Source organism: Hyaena hyaena, unplaced genomic scaffold, assembly GCF_003009895.1.
Source record: "Hyaena hyaena isolate Hyena2069 unplaced genomic scaffold, ASM300989v1 scaffold_471, whole genome shotgun sequence".
Taxonomy (NCBI): domain Eukaryota; kingdom Metazoa; phylum Chordata; class Mammalia; order Carnivora; family Hyaenidae; genus Hyaena; species Hyaena hyaena.
The window spans coordinates 124,181-147,602 of NW_024081102.1; the positions used below are offsets into that span (position 1 = coordinate 124,181).

General features: G+C 41.9%; 1 protein-coding gene across 1 annotated transcript in view; it reads left to right on the forward strand.

The window, feature by feature from the left end:
- The window catches only part of CNTNAP2 (contactin associated protein 2), a gene marked incomplete at its 5' end in the record, with an annotated part of 359,481 nt that overhangs the window by 111,801 nt on the left and 224,258 nt on the right, over nucleotides 1-23,422 (forward strand). Inside the window, one exon of the mRNA XM_039253885.1 lies at nucleotides 18,168-18,386. Coding sequence (XP_039109816.1) covers nucleotides 18,168-18,386 — 219 coding nt within the window. The remainder of the gene's footprint in view (nucleotides 1-18,167; nucleotides 18,387-23,422) is intronic.

Below are 23,422 nucleotides of genomic sequence, written 5' to 3' on the forward strand. Positions count from 1 at the left end.
AGAATGATGATGACTTGGTCATTTAAATACATAGAAAACTATAGCCTCAACAAAAATTAAAAACCTGAATAGCAACATTATTGCAATTTTATTAATTTTAAAAAGTTTCTCTAGCTTCTGATTTAGTTTTTCAATTTCCATTATAGACTAAGAAAAAAGTTCAGAGATGTAATTTAAAGATGAAATTAGTGCTAAATTAAATCTATGTAGTGTATTAGCTGTTTGCATTTTAGGTATTAGAAGATATGCAAATAATTGGTGAATGACAAAGTCAGATTAAGTTTACTCAGATTTCTTTGCCAGTCTCCCAGAAGGGGAAGTTATTTGAATATGTGGCAGATGTACCCTAGAGTTATAAAGTAGACTTTATAGAAGGGTATCCTCCTGATATGAAAAATGACCCACGTTACCTTAGATGTCTCTTGACTTGGATGTTTCCAGAAAGAGCTGGCCAGATGGAGCCTCCTCTCTCTAGAGACCCTGTGGTCCTGCCTGTGTTCCTCCACACTCCAGAGGCTTCTTTAGAAGACCACCCAGCTCTCCTGACCAACCCACTCAACACAGCAGCCCTTCTGGATACTATTTAACCTTCGTCACCCATCATTTCCTTTCTTCTCCCTCATGGTCATAGTGGAGATGGTGAACCCACTCTGCTTACACTTCCTGGTACAGGGAAGGATTCTTCTTATAAAGTTAAAACCATCTTTCTGCTAGCAGTTCCTTCGCCTCTGACTAGGAACTTTGACTCAGAACACCCGAGGGCAGTATTCTTCCAGCCACACCCAAAGAGATAGCTTGCCCTCCTCTGGGACTCAACTTTTGCTCTGAAAATCAGCTGGGATCCAGAACACACGCTCCTCCAGACTTCACTGCAGGCCCCTGTGAGCTCAGAATCTCTGTATTGGCCCCCAGACTATTTTACATAGTCAAGCTAAAGGCATTTTAGGACAATAATAAGTCAATGTTAAGAGATAGGATTCCCTCACAGACATTACATTGCATGTACATTACAACATATACTGATTTCTTTTATATGATATTCAAAAACAGGCCAAAGTAATCCACAGAGAGAGAAGTAAAGATAGTGGCTTTCCTCGGGATTGGGAGTATTAACTGGAAGGGGGCTCAAAGGAACCTTCTATGGTGGTAGAAATGTTCTACCTCTTGATCCAAGGAATAACTATATATACGTGTGTGTGTGTGTGTGTGTGTGTGTGTGTGTGTGTGTGTGTAAATTTACTCAACTAAATACTTAAGATTTGCACAGTTTACTGTATGTAAATTATACATTAATGGAAAAAGAAAAAATCTATGAGAAAATCTGGAATGATTAAAATACAAAAAAAAATTAATAAAACAATTTTTCAACAACAGAAATAGATACCAGGATCCTAGGCAGACCAACCCAAGACTAATTGCCCCAGGCTTCATCACATTCACTTGTCAAAGAAGGGCAAACTGGACCATCTTAAGGTGTCTTCCAGCATCAGCAATCCTACAAACATTTTGGAGGCCATCAGCATCACATGTGACTTGCCACCTCCCATCCTAAGTAAGCTTATAAGGAAGCAGCATCTTAACTTTCCATGCCATGGTTCTCCATTCTCCTAGACATGATGGTGGGAGGAGGATTGTATCAGAACAAAAGATATCTGCTTCAAATAAATTCCAGTCCACACACATGCTTCCACTAAATGTAATTAGGAGATTTTCTAAAATCATGGACCCTTAGTTATAAATTCTAATTAAGCATCCATCAGAATCACCCATAGGTACCTCAGGCTCACTATGTCAAAACCAAAATCCATCATCTTCACCCAAAAGCCCTCTCCTGTGTTCCCCATCTTAATTAATGTCATCACTATTTTCTTCATGATCCAGGTTAGAAAGATCAAAGTCATATTTAATGTTTCACTGATGCCCCACACTACACAGACTGTTTATCTTGATAGAACACTCTATTTGTAATACAGTGAAATGTTATTCTGACGTTCCTGATGGTATGTCATCATACTAGAAATGTCCCAGAGAAAGCATCAATTCCAACTAGTCACAAAAAGATGAATGTAACAAAAATGCAAAGATAATGAAATCTTCTCAAGCTTCTCCTTTTATCTCCCATGATGGCTTCTTTAGCTAAAATACCTTGGATTCTTGATTCAAACAGCCTCATAATTTTTCTCCCTCACTTCATTCCCTCCCTCCTGACATCTGTCCTCCCTGTGAGGACAGATAGCTACAGATTTGCCCTGTCATTCCTTTTCTTACAGACCATAATGGTTTGTCAATGCATTATTATGCAGAGTTCAAACTTAAGCTTGGCCAATGATTCCAGGCTTTAACCTAATTCTTCAGTCTTCTTTCCATACAAGCTTTGCCCCTTTCCAACAGTGCCATGTGCTTAATCTTAGCCCCCCTGCCCCTGCAGTCTACTGACATTCCCTGGATGTCACCCACACTTTCTTACGACCCACAATGTCTTTCCCTGTTCTGAAATGTCTCCCCCAGTTGAAACCCTGCCCACACAACTAATTTTTTTACTGCATCTTGATTTAAAATACAGAAGATACATATTATAGAATTCTTTCATTTTTCTAAAAATATTGACATTTCTACGAGAGAATTCAGTGCATTGCCTGGAAAATTAAATAGATGTCCTCATTAAGGAGCGTCCTTACTTGTCTGAATAGAATACACGGTATGTGTCATTACTATAGAAGAACACTACAGTTTCATAGAGATATTTTTCTGATAGAATTTTTCTTCTATGTTGCTTTCTCTGACTGTAATGTTCTCTGCATTATTTACTATGTGTGGTGAGCCACAAAATTGTTCCTTTCAAAAAGATGGCATGTTAAAGTGTTGGAAAACCCAGCTACTAGAATCAGCCTACTGGTGGCCAGCTGGAAGACAGCATTCTAAGAGAAGAAGAGATGGAAGAAGCTTGAATTCATGCATTCTGGTGTGAGGAAGAGATGGGAGGAAGCATGTACTATTGTTATTCAGTAATAAATACATGGATTGGTGAGAAAAGTTGAAATAGCAATGTGGAATTATCATAAGATTAGAGACCTTACTTCTGCCATTTTAGAAGCCAGTGGGAGCTCTATAGGCTCTATATGTTCATAGAAACAAATGCTTCAAGAAGAAAAGGTTGGTGCCAATGTCGGTTAGTTCATGTAGCTAACACTGCCGAATTGATTCAACTAAGGATGACACTTGGGACCAATTAATTCAAAGCTGGTTAAAAAAAATGAAGATACAAAGAATCAGGGAGCAGAGCTTCATTTAAATATAGTGAGTGACTGGGGAAGATTACTTGAAATAGCTCAAAACCAGACATATCTCAAAGAGCCAAAGGTAGCTATAAGCATAACAATGCTAGAATTTTGCAAGTCATCAGACAAACACCTAAATTAAAACCAGGTGACAAAAACACTGGCCAGCTAGATGTCAACTGGATAAAGCTTACAAAAACAATTTTTCACAAATGAAGAGACACGGTTTGCTCAAATTATAACTTTTTTTAATGTTTTATTTATTTTTGAGAGAGAAAGAGAGACAGCATGAGCAGGGGAGGGTCAGAAAGAGAGGGAGACACAGAATCTGAAGACAGGCTCCAGGCTCTGAGCTAGCTGTCAACACAGAGCCCGACGCGGGGCTCAAACCCACGAATTGTGAGATCATGACCTGAGCCAAAGTCAGACGCTTAACTGACTGAGCCACCCAGGTGCCCCATAAGATAACTTTTAATAGCGCTCAAGATAAGAACTTGGAGGAGAGAAGGAGAAACGTAAAGGCTTACTTGAAATCTAATGTAGGACTAGCTGAACTATATTTTTCTCAGACACTTTAGGAAAAGAAGACTTATTCATATCTCTATAATATTCTTGTTTCATTTCCCTTCCCCTCCCCCTACTTATTAGTAGTTTAGGTACTTCCTGACTTACAGAGGGCTATGTTATAGGAGTTTCTGAGCTGGCTATTCAAAACCTTGGAATATACTTTCCAATAGACACAGAATCGTAAATGGCAGTCATATTCCATGGCTAACCATAAAGACTTTCGTGGTTTGTTAAGTGCAGCTGAAAAATAGAGCTTCATGTACCAGCTTGAGGTCTGGGATCTGGAGTCCATTCAATGTAGAACAAACATGTTGAAGGACAAAGGAAATCACTTCCCATATTTCTTAATGTCAAGCTTGTCCTTGACACACATCTCAAGAAGGAAGTGTTTGTTTGCCTTTCTGATAGGGAAAGCACAGTTCTGCCTCTCCTTTCCTTGGGACTCAGTTTGTTTGGGTTAGCAAAGGAGGTGGCTCAGACATTCAGAGTCACATATACCAGTCAGTCTAGGCTCCCATGCGGTCCTAGCCCTTCTCTTTGCTCTAAAATGTCATAGTTCAGGAGCGCCCAGGTGGCTCAGTCGGTTAAGCATCCAACTCTTGGTTTCACCACAGGTCATGATCTCATGGTTTCATGAGTTTGAGCCCTGAGTCAGGCTCTGCACTGACAGTGCAAAGCCTGCTTGGGCTTTTCTGTCTCTCTGTCTCTGTCTCTCTGTCTCTCTCTCTCTCTCCCTCTTCCTCTGGCCCTCCCCTGCTCACACTGTCTCTGTCTCTCTCAAAATAAACTTAAAAATTCTTTTAATGTCGTAGTTCTATCAATTACAGAATTCCACTAATTCATTCAAATATAATATTATAAACTATATTTTTTAACTGTTAAAATGTTCTGATAGAGCGATGGGTGTTGAAACTATAATCAGATCATTACAATATAATTCATCCCTTTAAAATTCCAGTGGTCTGATGGAGAAGAGGACCCTTTGGATGATTTTTTAAATCTCATCAATAAGAGATTTAGGAATAAGAAATGTTCATATTTGGGATTCAGTTAAGCTGCTGTAATGACTAAAAGCCCAGGTTTTAGCGAGTGTATGGCAGTCTAATATGTGTGCTCTTGCTCCATGAAGGCCTTCCACACCGTGATATGAGCTCGACTCCTTTTGTGTTTCAGCTCCACCATCTCCTGGAGCCTTGGCGTTTCTAAGTCCAGCTGGCAGAGAGAGAAAGGGAGGGTGGAGAAGGACCATACCCTCCTGCTCTCATTCTGTGGGTAGTAAGGGGTCACACTACTCCACCTAGATTTCCGGGGACTGGAAAATACATCTCTTGGGGCCTGGCAGCTTCACAGGGGTGACTGGGGAAAGGAGAAAAGAAACTTTTCGTGAAAAGTTAGCCGTCTCTGCCACAGGTACCATGGCAATGAAAAAGATTAAGCTTTAACCTTGCCTAAAGACATCGAGGTAGGTTCCAGAAGGTGCCTTGATCTGCCTTGAAGGATAACAGGCAAATAAATGAGATAGAAGCATCTTTCCAGAGAGTAAATAGCACAGGCAAAAGCAAGTAGAGGAAGAAGATCATGGAGCATTTGAGGAATTGAAACGAATATAGCAAAAGCCCAGGGACCAGTTAAAAAGGCATTTTTCATTAGAGCAACAATCCAACCCACATATCTGTGTTAAGAGCTTGACAGAAGCAAGCTGGCTGGACCTAAGGCCTCTTGGGAAATTACTCATTTTACTTGCCTTTGCAGATAGTGTTAAAATGATCAAATTTGGTTTTCTGCATCTCTGAATTTGATTCCTGTGATGAGAACTGATGAGAATGCCAAATGACTTCTCCTGAAGAGTAGTTGATACTTAGTATTCTGCAGGGTCTTTCTGGGTAAGTACAACCAGAGCCAATGAATAATAGAAACAGTGTATATCTGTCAAGTGTAATTATAACACTGAATTATGCTCTTCTTGCATTCTGATTCCTGTATACATTAGTTTAAACATTGGAACATGCTGGCACTTCAGACCTGTGAGGATTTTACTTTGAAAAATAGCATGCCCTTGTTTTTAGCCATTTTTAATAGGAAAAAAATTTCATACCTTGTTCTAAAGTACATTATCGTAGAGTATGACCACTCTCTCCCTATTTTTTTTAAATCTTCTCAGATATCTTAAAAACAGTAAAGAACTAAGGAGGAATGTTCTGGTCCAGCTTTAAATTCCCACTAATCTTCTGTATTTAAATGAAATCCATTCTTTGCATTTTGATTAATCTGTCTGATTAAACACTTGTTAAAATTATAGAATAGAGTTACTTAAAATATCACCAACCTTTGCAAAAGAAGTGGAAATTATAAGATTGTGACTTTTAAAAATTATACAAATAGTGTTGGCTTATTGTTGAGTGAAGTAAAAATCCAGGGGCGCCTGGGTGGTTCGGTCAGTTAAGCATCTGACCTCGGCTGAGGTCATGATCTCAAGGTTCATGAGTATGAGCCCCACGTTGGGTTTTGTGTTGACTGGAGCCTGCTTTGGATTCTGTGTTTCCCTCTCTCTCTGCACCTCCCCCACTCTGCACACGTGTGCTCGCTCACACACACTCTCTCTCTCTCTCAATAAATGAATAAACATTTAAAAAAATTTTAATCCTGAGAAACAGGAAAAATAAAAAAATCAGCTATAGTCTCATATTCTGATATACTTAACAATATTCTGTTGGTGTGCACATTTCTAAACATTTTTCTATGCACTTATATATAATTTTTTACAAAAATAAGATCATATGGTGTATACTATTTGCAACCAATTTGTTTCATGTAATGAGATTTTAGAAGCACATTGCATATCAGCTTTGTTGGTTTTTGTTAACTCCACAACAGTGATTTTTTTTCAACTGTGGACAGAGACTATATCAGAATCTCTAAGAGAGCGTGTGTAGTTTGGAAAAACCATTATTTTATATTAACAAAACAAAACCAGAGAGCTATTATTTTTGTTATACAACCTACAGAATATAATGCACACAAAAAAATTGCTGTTGGAGTAGGACGTTTATCTGAGACCTTCAGGGATCCGTTTTATTCCCATCAGTCCCCCGTATCTGGGGACATCAGCGTCTGGAGATGAGAATTAGATTGTTCTCTCAACAAATGGGAGCATGGGTTATAAAAAGATTGGGAGGGGCACCTGGGTGGCTCAGTCAGTTGAGCGTCTGACTTCAGCTCAGGTCACGATATCACGGTTTGTGGGTTCAAGGCCCGCTTCAGACTCTGTGCTGACAGCTCAGAGCCTGGAGCCTGTCTTCAGATTCTGTGTCTCCCTTTCTCTCTGACCCTCCCCCACACATGTTCTGTCTCTCTCTGTCTCAAAAATAAATTAACTATACAAAAAATTTTTTAAAAATAAGATTGGGAAACACAGTGTCTCAGTTGCCAAGTGCTTCATTTAATTAATGATCCTTTATTATTGGACTTAATTTTTTTTTTTAAATTTTTAATGCTTATTTTTGAGAGAGACTGAGTGTGAGCAGGAGCAGGGGAGAAACAGAGAGAGAGGGAGACACGGAATCTGAAGCAGGCTCCAGGCTTTGAGCTGTCCACAAAGAGCCCAGTGTGGGGCCCGAACTCACAAACTGTAAGATCATGACCTGAGTCAAAGCCAGATGCTTAACTGACTGAGCCACCCAGGTGCCCCTAGCTTAATTTTTAAAAGATAGATTTTCTGACCTTCTGATCTACTGCTTCCTGCTATGAATTCTCAGGCCACCATCCCACACAAGAACAAACTACATACTTTACATATGTTTAATGCTCACTTACATCCCACAGCAAGAAGCAGTAGGGAGGGCCCAGTGATGAAAATGGAAGACCTCTTTTGGGAAAGCCACAAAGGAGGTGCCCAGCAGAACAGTCTCCTGGTGGGTGACCCTGCTCCCTAAGCTGTTCCATACTTTTACCTTGCTCACCTTATTGAGGGTCTTAGGCAGAGGCTGGCCAGCAGCCCAAACCTACCTGCAACTGTTCAATCAATGGAGCTCTTCTACAGAAAATCCATGTTCCATCAGTTCAGCAAATCATGAAAAAAGTAAACTGGCCCTAAAAAAAGTCCTCACAGGTTTTATATGTGCAATCTTTAGGGAGACAAAATATTGATTTATGTAGCACAGTCAGGAAAATTGTGTCTTCAGCTATTATCACGAGAAATAAAGAAAAAGGAAACGTACCACAGGAGGAATCACTATCATTATTTAACATCATTCACTTCCAGAGCAATGCTTGGGTCAAGAATGCAGAGACTTGTTGGCACCATTATAAGGGACACCATGAATGACTTGTCATTTTTTGGAGATGGAAATAGATGATTTTAGGGTGTTTTAACCCTTCTACAATGTTGACGGAGCATTTATCCTGGTACATCTCAACCCTGGGATCCTGAGATCCTGTATTTTTAATATTCAACCCTAAGACTCCTCATTTGTAGTAATTCCTACGACATAGGAGATAATGAACAAATTTAAGTAATCACAGCTAGAGAAAACTAACAGGATAATTTAGGTCAGCTGTTCAACCTCTTGGAGCAATTCTAAGGAAAAACAAACTTTTATAGAAGTTTTTCACACTTTAAGAGAGCTTGCTGTATGGAAAGTGGTTCTCCTCCTCCCTACCTCTCTGCATCCCTGTGTAAAGTCTCTGTTGTCCATAGTTTACCTTTTCTCCACTCTTTGCCCAATACTGCAATACAACGTAGTTGACATGCATCTGGTGTTGTCACAGAAAACAGACTAAATCTCTTTTTATATTCTGTGTCTGTAGCACACAGAATGTCAAATCTTCATTTGGCACTTTTTTTTTTTTCTTACTAGAGAGGTTTTGTCCAAAGTCCATGCGACATTGAAATGTCCATGTGGCATTGAAAGGGTAGGCTGGCTTGCAAACAATTTGCTGCAAAGCAGAGAGAAATAGTGCCCATGACAAGACCTCCAGTCTGGGCTGAAACTCAGTCCATGGCAACCAGAGAACAGCTGTCTCCTTGTCCGTCCACTCCTAAGAGGCATATTCCCAGATCTCCCCAGCAGACTTCTCCCACAGCCTCGCTCTTTCCTCCTCGGATCATGTGTTTGGCTTTTCCTCATTCTCAGTGTTCTCGTAAGCATAGCCATCTACCACTCAGTCACTTAGAGGATATAGTTAATTAATTGACCGGTATATTGTCTCCTGATAAGCTTCAGCTGGGTCCAAATTAACACCTACCAGTATTTTTCCGGCTCTAGCTGTTTCAGCATGTGGTCATATTTCCCTCAGACCTCACCTCCCACTGTCCATTCTCCTCAAACTCTCCAAAGCCATGTATCTCCATGAGCCTCCTCTCTGTAACATCACCTGAAACCAACCTCATGAATTACCCCTGGTCTCACTGAAGCACACTTCCTTCAAGGGAGCGTTTCTCCTCTTGCCGCACCACCTGGCTGTGGTTAAGAGAAAAGCTACTTTGATGTCCATCCTCACCTCAAATCCACATTCCTCTCCATCTCTGGAGACTCCTTAGGGGTCCAATTTCACGTTTCTCAAGAGCATTTTCTACATTTCCTTTTATCACAAACATTCTATCCACACAGTCGCCCTCTGGGACTTTTATGTATTCTTCCAAATCAGGCACTCTGTCCAGCACACAAGTCTCCACTGGTTCCAAACATGAGGGTATTTAAAACCTGTCTACACAGGGAGACTGAGCATGAGTGGGGCAGGGCAGAGAGAGAGGGAGACACAGAATCCAAAGCAGGCTCCAGGCTCCAAGCTGTCAGCACAGAGCCTGACACAGGACTCAAACCCATGAACTGTGTGATCATGCCCTGAGCCAAAGTCCGACATCCAACGCTCAAACGACTGAGCCACCCAGGTGCCCCAGGACAGGTCCTGATTGACACCTCATGTCATTTATTTTTGGTCAAAGATTTGTCAAAATCTTTTTTGTCAAAATGACAAAGATTTTTTTGTCTTGTTCCTTTTTAAATCATACAGGTCCATTAATATTCAGGAAGTTATTCTCAGAAGGCAGCTAAATGCATGGAGAAAACTAAAATTAGAAAGGCTTTGCATTCTAAAGACAACTCTCTGTTTTTGCATGGCCAATGGTAACTCTCTTTTGCTTCCTTTTCTCTGTGGATGTCTTTGTTTGTGAAGTTATTGTTTAACCGTAATAAAAAGCTTAAAGGCCAAAATACATAAAGAGAAATATTCCTCATACTCAAGAGGTTATCAAGATAACCAGAGGTTTTAAAAAGAGTTCATAACATTGATTCTTAAGCTCCAGGCATTTCCTTGAAGAATTTCCAGAAGACTTCAAATAAATTTTCCTTCCCAGTGTTCATTTTCAGATGTGCTTAACACCGAGTTTTTGGGTGTGAATATGCATATTTGGCTCTAAAAATTTCTATATTCACAAGCTAAGACTATTATAAAGAAAAAATAGACTATTATTTTAAAAAACTGGGAGAGGGTGCCTGGGTGGCTCAGTCTGACTCTTGATTTCAGCTCAGGGTTCATAAGATTGACCTCCGCGTCGGACTCTGCGCTGACAGCATGGAGCCTGATTGGGGTTCTCTGCTTCTCTCTACCCCTCCCTACCCCCACACACATTCACATTCTTTCTTCCTCTCTCTCAAAATAAATAAACATTTAAAAAATGTGTTTATTTCCTGTACAATAGGAGAGATAGTGCAGCATAGTTAGAAAAACCAAGTCTCTATGCTGAGTTATGATTACATGTTAGCATCTGGTAGACTCCATTCCCTTTCTAGGAGGTGAAGGCGAATCCATTCTCAAAAGTCCTCGGGCCTTAACGTTATTGGATTCAGCCACATACTTGTAAACTGCAGTGGTTGTTTGGTTTTTGCAGAGAGCCCAACTGCAAACTTAGAAAGACCAGAGCCTGTGCGGGCTTGCACACACCCCTGACGCCCATGGCGTGTTCGGGGAGTCGTCAAAACCAAACTCAGTTCAACAACTTCTAGAAGACTCCCCACAGTCACTGAAATGTGCTGTACTTGTGGCTGTGGTTATGACAGGGAAAGCATACAGCTTAGACTCACACACGAGAAGGAGTACACAGGGCAGGGACCAGGGAAAGTACCAGATGTCCAGCTACAGTGGGTGCTTCCTCCAGCAGAGTCACAGACACCTCACTTTCCTGGCCTTGACTGTGACAGAAGGCATGGGGAACACCAACCAGGGCAGCTCCGCAGAGCCTCGGTGTTCATATCTTTACTCAGGCTTCAGTATGTAGGAATGGTTGACCGCCCACATGACCCACCTCCATTTCCAGCCCTTCCAAGGCTTGAACTGTGTGACCCAAGCCTCCACCCTCCACCATACTGTTGGTCTATCTGGCGTGACTCTCAGGCCAACAAAGACACAACATTCCAGGGGGTTTAGATTTGCTCTCCCAGAGCCAAGGGCAATGTCGGACCTCTCTTTAAGCAAAGCGAAACTCTTCATTATACAGTTTTGAACATATTTGCTTTGTGGGCAAGGAAATAAACTCTGATTCTTAGGACCTCACTACCAGAACAGAACTTGGGGATCCTAGTGGTTTTCAAAGTAGAATTCCAGGACCCCCTGCATCGGGACCCCCTGGCGTTAACAAAATGCAGACTCTGCGGCCCTATCACCACTTACTGAATGAGAATCTCTGTGACAGGAACCTTGGAATATGCTTCTGACTGCACTGCTGAGTTTATCCTGGATAAGCCTTTCATCCTCAAATGTTCTTATATTTGGAAATAACTGTTAGCATAGTTTGTTTCAAACAGGTGTAACTAATGTATCGTGTTTCCAGTCTGAGAAAACATACATTCTTACTTTGTGTTCTTAGGGTTGCTTGTGGAATAGCAGATGACATTCCTTATATATGCCTGTCTCCTAAATTATGAAATGCCTTAGGAAAATATGTGGGTTTCTTTGTGTGGAGTATCTGTATTATAATCATTTGGCCTCCTTGGTAGGAGTGTTTTTGTTCATTCATTCATTTATTCACAAATTGAGCCTTCTCTGTGGCAGGCATTGTTCTGGGTGCTGAGGATATATATAACAAAAATGAACAAAATGGAAAATGCCTCTGCTTCAGTGAGGCCAGGAGCACATATATTTTGTGCCAGATGGTGATACAATTTGTGCTACATAAGTAAAAAAAAAAAAAAAAAAAGTCAGGATAAAGGAGAGAAGGCAGCTGAGAGAGAGGTTTGCTATTTAATACAAAAGGTTTAGGGAAGGAATTTCTAATATGATTACATGTGAGCATAAGGGTAAAATCGCAACCACAGCGTTATTTGAGCAAAGGTAACATTAAGTGCTAAGGCCCTGGGGCAGGTACAGATGTAGTGGAAGAGAAAGCCTCATGTGATTGGGTTAAAGACGGACTAAAGGAGCAGAAGCAGATACAGAGACTATGGGAAGTTCTTTCAAGGGATGTGGCAACTAAAGAAAGCAAAGAAATAAGAAATACAGTCAAGAGAAATATTCTTGTAGTAGTGGTGGCTGTTAAGTTTAGAGACATGTTACCATGTTCATGTGGAGAGATCCAGCAAGGAAGAAATTATTGGTGCTATGGAAGAGAGGGGAGACGTGGTGGACTGATGTCCTTGAGTAGAAAAGAAGGGATGGGGTAGCACCCAGGGTGAGCTGGAGCACCTGACCTTAGATAAGAACACAGGTGCTCGCTTTACTTCTTCCTTCTTTTCCTCATCTCGCTGGGTCTCACAGTGACTGTATTTTCAGTCTACCAGCCTCTTCTCATGACCCTCTCATGTTACATAAATTCTTTGGTCTCTTAATGTATACTTAGCACTTCCTTCATAGAAAGACAGAAAGAGAGAGAGAGAGAGAGAGAGAGAGAGAGAAAGAAAGAAAGAAAGAAAGAAAGGAAGGAAGGAAGGAAGGAAGGAAGGAAGGAAGGAAGGAAGGAAGGAAGGGGAAGAGGAAGAAGATGAAGAAGAAGAAGAAGAAGAAGACGACGACGACGAAGGAGAAGAAGGAGAAGAAGGAGATGAAGATGAAGATGATGATTGGGGCATCTGGGTGGCCCAGCTGGTTAAGCAACCAACTCTTGATTTTGGCTCAGGTCACAATCTTGAGGTTCATGAAATGGAGTCCCGCGTTGGGCTCTGCACTGAGCACAAAGCCTGCCGGAGATTCTCTCTCTCCCTCTCTCTCTGTTCCTCCCCTTCCCCATGCACTTGCACACTTTCTTTCTAAATAAATAAATAAATAAACATTTTTTTTTAAAAAAAGAAGAAGAAAATATATCCAAACATTCTCCACTGTAGAACGAAGCTAAAATATCTGCTCTGCCTATTATCAGTTTTGTTGTACGGGTCAAATGAATTTTATGCAGAATAATCCTATCAGCCCCTAAGCTTCATTTTAAGATGGAAGAAACAAATCATCATCAAAACTGCAACAGCATTTGTCAGTCTTCTCAGCAAACTTGCTGTGTGTACCTGTCCTTGTCCTTTCCCTTTACCTGTTCCATATTGAATTGACCTAATGTCTTAGTGTCACCTCACCTGCTGGGAGAGCTCAGAGCTAAAAAGTCTACTATTCTGGTCAGTTCTTAAATTTGTCACTCGGCACATTAAGCCTGGAGATGATTTGTTTAAGAAAACCTGTGTTTTGAATTGCAAGGAGAGTAAAGAGTGCCGCCTCCTGGACCATGAGAGGCTGGACCAAGAGCTGAACATGGGTCTGCTCTATTTATCATTTTAAGTCACTCAGATAGAGTCAGGAACCAGATTGATTCAAAGGTAATTTCCGATGAACCAACATGCCCCCTTGTGCATTTCTCTTTTCATATAACCTCTTTTCTCCCTGTAAGGATTCAAGATCTAAGATTACCATTAAGACTGGCTGTATTTCATTTCATTCATTCTCTTCGAATCCCCTGCAAATTAGATCATAGCATGTTGCCATTTGAAGAGATCTTAGAGATTAGTTCAGTGTTTTCAAACACATTTTGGACACAGAAACTCTGGGAAAGCTATAGATGTGATCCTCATTTCAGACATCAGTAAACTGAGGCCCAAAAGGTGAAAAGGCAAAGCTGTGATGAGAAGTCGCATCTCCTGATTCCCAAACCATTCCTTGTAACAATTAACATGCTTTCCGCTGTAATCAAAATGGCTTAAACAAGAATGGATGTCTCTCGTGAAAAGTGTTGAGTGACGCTGGAAAAATACAGGGTCCGATCAACACCACGGAAGACCCTGGTTTACTGTTGCCCTCCCTCTTCCCCCTAGCATTCCTGATTTCCAAGATGGCTCCAGCAACATTGGGAATCACAACTTCCACCCAGGATCAAGGGGCATAAAGGAGCTGTCTCTCTCTTCTCTTATGAGCTAAGAAATGTGTCCCAAAAGAGCCCTAAAGGATCTCTTCATATCTTATTAGCCAGGAGGGAATGATATGTCCCATCCTAAGCAGGATACTGTCAAAAAGGGTGAAATTGCCGTATTTGACTTAGACAAATCCAGATTCACGTTCTGGGTCTGGGGGAGGGGCATCCATAGCTGAAGCATAAGATTCTATGTGAGTAGAGAGATTCGTGGACAAAATTAGAAAAGGGAGTTGTGGCTATTTATTGGAGGAACGTTCTCCATGGGTGTCCCTCATTGCTGCTTGTCTTCTGAGCAAGAGGCATTAAAAGCTTTCTTCGTACCTTTCTAAGGATGTGTGGATGGCAAACAGTCTTGGAAGACACAGGTGGATTTGTTTCTCCACCAGGATAATGAAGCTAATGTCTCTCCTGAGGGCAAAAAAAATGAGCTAGTTTGCTAGCAGCCCCTTTAAAAGAATAAGGTTTCTTACATTCAGGTTCTTCAGCTATGACAGGAACTCACTGCATGTACCACATCCCTGTGGGCTGCTCCACATGCCCCCATGCAACTTGGGGAGCAAGAGAGAACAGGGTGGGGCCCGATGTGCATACTGCTTGCTGTGCTGTGAATAATAACATCTTTTGTCTCTGACCCAGGAGACTTCTGTCTTCTGCCAGCACACAGGAAACTATGGGAGACTAAGCTGTTAGTTTATAAATTGGGTAAAATCTCTGACACTTTGCAATTCTTGCCATGAATAGAAAGACAACCGTCAGTGTTTGCTATAGTCTTCTTCCCAGTGAGCTAGGCTGGATACATCCCATTCTCAGATACTTATTTCTGGAAGGAAGAGTACTTCCAGTGTGTAAGAAATTTCTTTTTTACCGGCAGAAACAGGGCAACATTTCAGTCTCCAATGGAGACCCACATTTACTAAGGACAGTGTCATTGGCTCTGGTGTCTTTTATGCTGCCTCCCTTTTATTCGCTCCCTGACTTTCTCTGTAATTATCTCTTTTAAAATGTCAGCTCCTCTCACCCAGAAGAGCAAGAGCAATCAGCCACAAACTGAACTTTAGAAGCTTTTAAAACACACTTGCTGTTTGGCTGGGAGATGGATTCTCAAAGGCATCCCTCAGCAAAGTCAGGGGAGCTGACACTGAATGACTGAGGAAAAGGAACCTGATTCTTTGCTCTGATACTGGACCCACAGCCCCTCCCTCAGGAAGCAAAAGAAGGGATGTGGGCTGTACTAAAATTGTGAATATTTCTACATTAGAGACTGAGTAGAGGCTCCTTAAGGAGGAATCTGCTCTCAGAAGCTGTTGACCTTGAGCACCTCTTACTGCACCCAACTGGTGAGACGACTGAGCTACAGCAGGACTCTGGAGACTTCTTTCCCTTCGGTAGAGTGAAGCACTGATGTTAAGAAGACCATGGTCCAGGGGTGCCTGGGTGGCTCAGTCAGTTAAGCATACAACTTTGGCTCAGGTCATGATCTCGTGGTTTGTGGGTTCAAACCCTGCATCAGGCTCTATGCTGATAGCATGCAACCTGCTTCAAATTCTGTGCTTCCCTCTCTCTGCCTCTAACCCACTGACACTCTATCTGTCTCTCTCTTTCTCAAAAATGAATAAACCTTAAATTATTTTTTTAATTTAAAAAAAAGAAGACCATGGTCCAGAGGAGGAAGAAACAAGGGATCTAGTGTGACAAGTAGAGAAAAAAGTAGAGACATTTCCTAGTTAACTGTTGATACTCAGAGTTTTTCCAAATGGTGACAATTTAAAGACCTGGACAAGAATTCATCATAGCAGGAGGAGAGGAAATTAGAGCAGTGTTTACCCTTCCAAGTCAAACCTTAGAGTTAAACTCAATTTATCCCTCAATTCTATATCCCTGATGGCTGTTGATGCCTTTAAAATGAAACCATCCTTCCTACCTAGCTCAGGAACCCTTGTGTTCTTGCTTCTCTGACAACTTTCATTTAAAAATTCATCTGCTAGGGGCACCTGGGTGGCTCAGTCAGTTGAGCATCTGACTTCGGCTCAGGTCATGATCCCACAGTTTGTGGGCTTGAGCCCCATGTCAGGCTCTGTGCTGACAGCTCAGAGCCTGGAGCCTGCTTTGGATTCTGTGTCTCCTCTCTCTCTCTCTGCCCCCACCCTTTCTCATGCTCTGTCTCTCTCTCTCAAAAATAAATAAACATTAAAAAAATAATAAAAATGCATCTGCTAACCCATAGCACTACAATAACAGAACAGATTCAGTCTTAAAACTGAGGCTACTTCCCCCCCACCCAACTATGCCAGAAATACAGGGAAAGATCATTCAGTCCATAAGTCGTGTGATCATCAACCTGCATTGATATTTCCATAAAAACCTTCATGAAGGTCGCTGGCCTCCACCAAGTTACAGTGACTCCTGGAGGCAAGAGCTCCTAATATAGAGGAGATACTTTACCAGGGTACATGTAGATTTACCACAGGTGTTAAAATTAAAGTCTTCTTGCTAATAACATAAAGGATCAAAATTCCTTGGTACAATTAAGTTGATTAAATTGAGCTCTGCGTCTAATATCCCTGTGGCTTAATAAAGTTAATGCAGCTTTCAGAGGGGCCTGACCCAGAGGCAGGGAACAGTCTAGGTCCTGAGAGAATCTGGCCCACTGTGGTTTTTAAATTAGAAGTTTGATTGCTTGCGACACCATCTCAAAATGGTACCAGTCCGAAGAAGCTGAGTTTTCCATTAGCCCAGGAAAAAATGACAGATATTTAATTAAACTGCTTAGAGATTAGGCAGAAGGCTTAGTGATAGATAAAGGAGCTGAATCTCTTTATAAGTGAAGTTGGGAAATCTACTCGGGTGCCATGTCTTTAATGTAGAAAGGAACTCACCAAGCCAAATGAGCTGGGGACCTTGGCCTTTGCATTAAGCTTCCCCTCCTGCCAATCGCAAGAAAAATATACAATTAAAAAGCATGTTATATAAAGTGTTAGGTGGTCACTGAGGAAATTAAAATCTAAAATGTAAGAAAGCTGCGAACAACCAAAGTTGCCAAAGCAAACCACCCTAATCCATTTGTCTCTTGTTGAGAAGTGATTTATTATGGACCTTGAGCAGAGCTATGAAAAAAGAAATGATATGTGGTCAGTGCTGGAGGGTAGGTTATGAGAAGGATCCGGCACTCCAGATGGGAATGACTAGGTGTACAGCAAATGGTTTGGGAAAGAGGTTGTTCTGCAAGAATCTTGAGCTACCTTTTGGGCAACCACAGTGACCCAAAAAAGATGCAGGTCACCTTTATTGCCACAAGATTCCTACGTCCCTAGCTTTCAACAAGAATTGTGATGCCTACATTAATGAAATACAGTTTTGTAAGCCCTCCCAAAACAGTAGCTCCCAATTCTAGCCATATATTAATATTTTCCAAGGAGCTTTTTAAATTACCAGTGCCTCTGTCAGATCAAATGAACGAGAATCCCTGGGGATGAAGCTGGACATGGGTGTTTCATCAAGCTCTTCAGGAGGGAGTCCCTGCCTTGGGAGCTACGGAAGAGTTACATGGTGTTTAGTAATCCACAGGTATGGGGCTCTGAAACCTGACAAGCCCGGGTCTAGGTCCTGGCTATACTACTCACTAAACTAAAAACATTCAGCTCATGCTTGATCTTCTCCAGGTCTGGGTTTGCTTATCTGGAAAGAGTCGATGACAGTAACTTCTTGACAAGCTTTAAAGATGGAGTAAGAAAATAAATGTAATCCTCCAAGTATATTTCCCTCCCATTGGAGGAAACATGGTTCATTAAAAGTGGATTGATGTTTTATCCTTTCCTCAAATGATTTTGCCATAAGCTTTTATAGCAAGTGATGACGGGCTTTGTTTTTCCTCTAGAAATCATTGCTATCTGGTATCTGGAAGGAAAACACTCATGTGCCTTTCATGCTTTCTGCTCCCCCAGCTGCCACAGAAGTGTCCTTTTCGTTTGATGTCGGAAACGGGCCAGTGGAGATTGTGGTGAGGTCACCCTCCCCTCTCAATGATGACCAGTGGCACCGGGTCACCGCAGAGAGGAATGTCAAGCAGGCCAGCTTACAGGTGGATCGGCTGCCACAGCAGATCCGCAAGGCGCCCACTGAAGGTCACACCCGCCTGGAACTCTACAGCCAGCTGTTTGTTGGTGAGTAATAGAAAGGCCTTTGTGACTTCCCTGTTGGTTTTAATAAGCTTCACAATGGAAAAAATAAAACTGTCTATGGGATGCTTTGATAGAAACCTTCCCAAAAGGAAGAGTCTAGGCTTCTTGTAGTCTCTATCAAGACAGAATGGAACAAGGAAAATGAATCATGAGACCTAACTCTGGCTCACTCTCCACTCTCCACAGCTCATGGTCCTCATCTACAAAATCAGAGGGGTAGGCTAGGGTACCTCTGAGGTCTAATCTGTGCAGTGTTAGGTCTACAGCTTTAGAACTGTAGAAAATACTTTGATAATGTAGGACACTTGTAACTGTGAGGGAGGAAGGGAGGGAAAGATGGAGGGAGGGAGAATGAGGAGGAAATGAGCTTCCTAAGTTCAGGTTTTCTTGAAATGATAAGTAGAAGCCCATTCCTTTCTCTGCCCATCCTCAAGGTTCTAGGCAGAGAAAGATGTGAATTTCCCCTTATGTGGTATCTTTACATGAGACAGAGATCAACAGTGAGAAATTTAGACAGAGCAGAAGTTGAGCATCCTTTGTAAGAAGTTATTCCAGCCTCACAGTGTCGTCTTTACTTTTGACCTATTGCAGCTGAAGCTCGNTAAATTACCAGTGCCTCTGTCAGATCAAATGAACGAGAATCCCTGGGGATGAAGCTGGACATGGGTGTTTCATCAAGCTCTTCAGGAGGGAGTCCCTGCCTTGGGAGCTACGGAAGAGTTACATGGTGTTTAGTAATCCACAGATATGGGGCTCTGAAACCTGACAAGCCCGGGTCTAGGTCCTGGCTATACTACTCACTAAACTAAAAACATTCAGCTCATGCTTGATCTTCTCCAGGTCTGGGTTTGCTTATCTGGAAAGAGTCGATGACAGTAACTTCTTGACAAGCTTTAAAGATGGAGTAAGAAAATAAATGTAATCCTCCAAGTATATTTCCCTCCCATTGGAGGAAACATGGTTCATTAAAAGTGGATTGATGTTTTATCCTTTCCTCAAATGATTTTGCCATAAGCTTTTATAGCAAGTGATGACGGGCTTTGTTTTTCCTCTAGAAATCATTGCTATCTGGTATCTGGAAGGAAAACACTCATGTGCCTTTCATGCTTTCTGCTCCCCCAGCTGCCACAGAAGTGTCCTTTTCGTTTGATGTCGGAAACGGGCCAGTGGAGATTGTGGTGAGGTCACCCTCCCCTCTCAATGATGACCAGTGGCACCGGGTCACCGCAGAGAGGAATGTCAAGCAGGCCAGCTTACAGGTGGATCGGCTGCCACAGCAGATCCGCAAGGCGCCCACTGAAGGTCACACCCGCCTGGAACTCTACAGCCAGCTGTTTGTTGGTGAGTAATAGAAAGGCCTTTGTGACTTCCCTGTTGGTTTTAATAAGCTTCACAATGGAAAAAATAAAACTGTCTATGGGATGCTTTGATAGAAACCTTCCCAAAAGGAAGAGTCTAGGCTTCTTGTAGTCTCTATCAAGACAGAATGGAACAAGGAAAATGAATCATGAGACCTAACTCTGGCTCACTCTCCACTCTCCACAGCTCATGGTCCTCATCTACAAAATCAGAGGGGTAGGCTAGGGTACCTCTGAGGTCTAATCTGTGCAGTGTTAGGTCTACAGCTTTAGAACTGTAGAAAATACTTTGATAATGTAGGACACTTGTAACTGTGAGGGAGGAAGGGAGGGAAAGATGGAGGGAGGGAGAATGAGGAGGAAATGAGCTTCCTAAGTTCAGGTTTTCTTGAAATGATAAGTAGAAGCCCATTCCTTTCTCTGCCCATCCTCAAGGTTCTAGGCAGAGAAAGATGTGAATTTCCCCTTATGTGGTATCTTTACATGAGACAGAGATCAACAGTGAGAAATTTAGACAGAGCAGAAGTTGAGCATCCTTTGTAAGAAGTTATTCCAGCCTCACAGTGTCGTCTTTACTTTTGACCTATTGCAGCTGAAGCTCATGTTATTTCAAATCAATGCCTGTTTCTATCACTAAATATTAAATTTTCTTTTCCAGAACACTATTGTTTTAAGAAATTAGCTGTTTTTCCTCTGTTAAATGATAAGAGAGCAAATTTGAAGGACTTTCTGGCTATGTGCCACCTTAGACTCCCCTCTCTGAGTTTATGGGGGTTAATTGATCAAGTCAGTCAACTGTGGCAATCCCAGACCAAGCAAAAACAGATGTGACCCGGGTGCTGTCCACAGGCCTACCACCTGTCACCCTACCCTACGGCCTCACCAAGGGTCAGCTAATTTTAACAAGGGCCAGAGCCCCACAGTGTCTTTCATAATTGTGCTGAAATGCTTTAAGAACATTGGAAAGTCACAAAAAGAAGGTAATATTAGATGTCACCTCCTTTGGTGCAATGTGGGCAGACTACAGACATGTCAACGTAGTCTGTTAGCTCTCAAAGTAAGACTGATTTGTTAACAAGCCATGTCATCAGGGGCCATGAAAGGGTCATAGATATCAAGATAAAACACTCCTTGATCCCAGTTGGAAGCTAACCCCTTACAAACCCTACCTTCAATTTACAATTCTCAAAATTGCACATTACTTTAAAATTATTTTTTATTAATTAAATACCAGGTCCACTGATTCCTGCTGAATATTGTGAGCACAGTCCACTTTATCCATACGTCTTGCCCAGATTACCTAGGACAAGTTTTGTTTTCCTCAATCCTGTCCCCCACTAAGCATGCTGGTTAACTTCTTTCTACCTGGTTTTCTTTATAACAAGTGGCCTTCACTAACTGAGTTGCTTCTTTTTCTGACCTTTCCTTTTTATGCCTTTCTTTCCATGGACTATAGTTGTCTCTGAAAATTTTGGAGACAAAGTAGAGTTGTAAGTGTAAAGAGAGTAGAGCATTTATTATGGTCCTTGGAAAGGATGCTCAACTTTTGCTCTGTCTAAATTTCTCAGAATTTTGATTTGTTGAAACAAGAACAGCTTATAAGAAGAGAACAGTAGAGGGCTGAGGTCAGAATTTGACAGACCAGTTTAAGAGACAGGCAGAAACATAGCACCTCAGGAAGAAGACTGAAGGGGTATGGAGGAGGGAACAAGCAAGGAAAAACCAGGAGAGGGATGTCACAGGAAGAGACAGTCTCATGGAGTACTCTGTGTTTGTTATTGACACATAACATCCAGTACCATGAGGAAAATAAGGCTAGAAAAACGTTCTTTGAATTTAGTAATTTTAAAACCACCGGTGACCTGGGAAAGAAGCTTCAGAACAGTGGGCCACCGTGATGAGTCAGCAGTTGCTTTTCACTCGATGGAAATGAGGAGGTCCACATCCTCATTCCTAATTTCCTGTCATCTCAGAGGCGGGCATGATGCACATCTCCCAGACACAATCTATTTTGCACCAGTATGAAAAATATTGTTCTGCAATAGACATACTCCCCAGGGGAGGTGGGGAGGGGGGCTAGTTTCCAGAGAGAAAATCAGTTCAACAGCTGTGAAATCCTGAAGCCTGTTATCCCAAGCCTATTCAGTAGGGATTCAGGAACCCGGAGAGCTATCCTGAGTTCAGTTCTCATTTAGGCACTCTGTCCTGACCACAGGTCACCACTTTCCCTCTTGAGTCTCCTTTTTCATCTGTCTAATAAAGGACTTGGATTCATTGGTCTCCAGAATGTCCTTCAACTTTAACCATTTGTGATTATGTGTTTAGAGATGTTAAAGCAGCGTCACTTGCAAAGAGGTTATCCTTCACATAGTGTCATGCAGTTAACATAGGCTTTGAATCCCACCTCTGCCACTTAGCAGCTGAGGGACCACTGGAAGGTTACTCAGTATTTCCATGTTAAAAGAGGTACGGGGGTGCCTGGGTGGCTCCGTCAGTTAAATGCCCAACTCTTGGTTTTGGCGCAGGTCATGATCTCACAGTTTGTGGGCTCACGCCCCACATTGGGCTCCGTGCTGATGATGAGGAGTCTACTTGGGATTCTCTTTCTCTCTATCTCTCTTTTCCCCTCCCCTGCTCACTTTGTCTTTCTATCAAAATAATTAAATAAAAACACGATTTAAAAAAAAAAAAAGAGGGATATAGTCCTTATGTCTCAGGGTGGACTGAAACAGCCCAGAATAAGCACTCTTTGTAGAGTGACTGGCATGAAGTCAGACTCATTAAATATGAGTTATTTCTTTATCTTTGTTTTCACTTTTACTCCTTTAGCTGTCTTCCTCTGTGTATCCATGTAATGCTCACTCCCTCCTACAGAACTTGCCTCCAACTGACCCATTTCTTCTTTCCTAAAGTAGTGACCTGATCCGTGTTCACTGTAACATACATGCCCTAAAGGAAAGTTCCTGTACATACATGCTCCTTGACATTCAAAATCAGGCTGCAGTTACTCTGCTTACCTGCCTCAGTGGCCACACAGCAGCACGCCATGACCCAGGAATGTTCTCAGTCAGCCAAGAAGCCAGGGAGCATCCATGTGAACACATCACATGGGTATTGGCGTCACAACTGAGACATGTGGCCAAGTTGCCCAACATCTCTTTCCCGTTCTAGAAAAGAGGGACTTGACTCAACCTAAAGCTAACACAGACTGGAAGTCATTCTTGTTCTTTGCAGAGAGCAGGCCGTAAGGGAAGGCCAACCTCCTGTCTCCTTTCCCAAAGCAACTGAAGAAACGGAGAGAAGAGCAGTCCCCCTCACTCCACATCTAAAATATAATTAAAAGCTGTCATCAAAAGAAGATTAATACAAGTCTTTAGGCACAAATTCTCATTATTTTGAGAATTATTATTGCAGCTATGATTCTGCTTTAGTCAAAAAGTAACAAATAAATTTAAACATGAAAAGTGACGTGGGAAGAAAGAGGCATTGGTGGGTATTTGTCCGAAATGCACAGGAAACCTTCTCATGTTGTTGATCCAGCATGAACAATGACCGTATGATGAGCCACTTGGATGGCCCAGCAGAGACACTTAAACCACACGGTGATCTGCAGCCTCAACCAGCCCAGGTGCTCAGTCCTACATCCTCCATGGCAGCCAG